Source organism: Chaetura pelagica, unplaced genomic scaffold (assembly GCF_000747805.2).
Source record: "Chaetura pelagica isolate M959 unplaced genomic scaffold, ChaPel_1.0 scaffold367, whole genome shotgun sequence".
Lineage (NCBI taxonomy): Eukaryota > Metazoa > Chordata > Aves > Apodiformes > Apodidae > Chaetura > Chaetura pelagica.
Window position 1 is genome coordinate 566,475 of NW_009953955.1, and position 1,635 is coordinate 568,109.

Here is a 1,635-nt window from a genome sequence, read left to right on the forward strand (position 1 = left end):
AGGAGGAAGGAGGAGGAGCCCAGGATGCGATGGGGAACTGCTGGGCGCAGTGGTGCCGCGGGCTGCTCCTGCGGAGAGAAGCCGGCCGGTTCCAGCCGGGCGGAGGGTAAGCACGGCCGGGCGGCTGCCCCTTTCCCCTCCCCGGGGCGGGGAGGTGCTGGGCCCGCCCGGCTCCGCCTTCCTTCCTTCCTCCCTTCCTCCCTTCCTTCCTCCTTCCTTCCTCCTCCTCGGAGGGTCCTTCGCGCCAAGCAGCGGGACCTGAGCTGCCTTCAAGGGTAGGAGGAGCTGCTGGGGGTGCCCGGTGTGGGGGATGAGGCAGCAAAGGTGGGAAAACGGCCCCTGTTTTCCAGCGTGTGAGCTTTGTGTTCCCTGGGAGGCAGAGACTCTTGGGATGAAGGGTGACTGCTGCAGAATAGCGGGAATAAGCTTTCATGTGTCTTGTAGATGAGTAATCCGTGTTTTGTTCTGCAGCAGCTCGTGGAAAAGCAGTGCCTGAACTGGGGAAGGATGCTCTGCTTGTATCCTTGGTTTCCTTCCATATTTGAGACTTATTTTGACTTGACGTGCTAGGATTAAAGTCACTCTAGGCAGATAACGCTGAGCATTTTACATGTTGCAAACTCATGGCCTCTTCATTTCACATCAGCTCTAGCAGGCAAGCCTGATGCTCTGCTTTGTCCTGAAGACATTCCAGGAATACTTCCCAGCCAAACGGGTGGAAGGCCAGGACAGTGTGTGTGGAGGATACCTGCTTGTGTTCTTAACACTCCCTGGCTGAGGGTATTAGGGCATCTGCAATGCCTGGACAGCTGGCACTCAAGTTTCTTGTGCTCTACTCTGAGAAAAACAGGCAATACTTGAAAGGTTCTTGTTTCACTTGGGTTTTATGCTGAGTGTCCACTCATGGGTGCAGTTGGCAGTAGTGACAATAAGGCTCTGGTAACATGTACTTAGTTTTAAAATCATTGCTTTGGTTGTGGGGGTTCTTTGTTTTATTCTCCATCCCAGCTACTTCTAACTGGCTTATTAACTGACTTAGGAACACTGGGTAGGAGACAGAGTCCAAAAAGGCACGAGGTTATCTTGGCTATAACAGCAAATCCTAGACATATTTACCTTTTATCTTTCTCTGTGGTCTAAATTGACTATTTTCTATATTTGTTTGCCTGGTTTTTCTTTCCCTGGATTTTTTTTTTTTCTTGTATGTCTGCAATACTCTTTTATAAATGAATACATAAATATATAAAAATACCCTTTTGAATATAAATGGGTGCCTGCAGTGTCATCTGTTCCTGCACTTGCTTTTGGTGCATGTTTGATTCATGAAGCATCAGTTGTTAGCTTCCTGCCACACTGTCTCACAGTCTCCAGTTGGTTTTAATAGTTCTTACAGATGCAGATACCAAACCTAAAGCCTCTCAAGTCTTTTTTTTAGAAAATAAGGAGACAGCAGGTTTTAAAGGAGAGTGTTAAAAGCTGCAAGCATTTTACTAGGTTACTCTTCTGTTTCGTTTGAAGTTGTTATCTATGGTGGTGAAGTTCTTGGGTCTTCCCTTTCTGTCCCTGATTACCTCAATCTTCCATGGTTGCACTGGGATTTAAGGGCTGAAACTCTGGCACAGAATTAGGTCTCCT

The 1,635-nt window shown here is 48.0% G+C and overlaps 1 protein-coding gene across 2 annotated transcripts in view; it reads left to right on the forward strand.

Annotated features, from left to right (window-relative positions):
- The first annotated feature begins 29 nt into the window (after positions 1-29).
- AP1AR (adaptor-related protein complex 1 associated regulatory protein) overlaps positions 30-1,635 on the forward strand; it is a 14,200-nt gene continuing 12,594 nt past the window's right edge. For both annotated transcript variants that reach the window (XM_010001864.1, XM_010001865.1), the window contains exon 1: positions 30-106. In XM_010001864.1, the coding sequence (XP_010000166.1) occupies positions 30-106 (77 nt within the window). The remainder of the gene's footprint in view (positions 107-1,635) is intronic.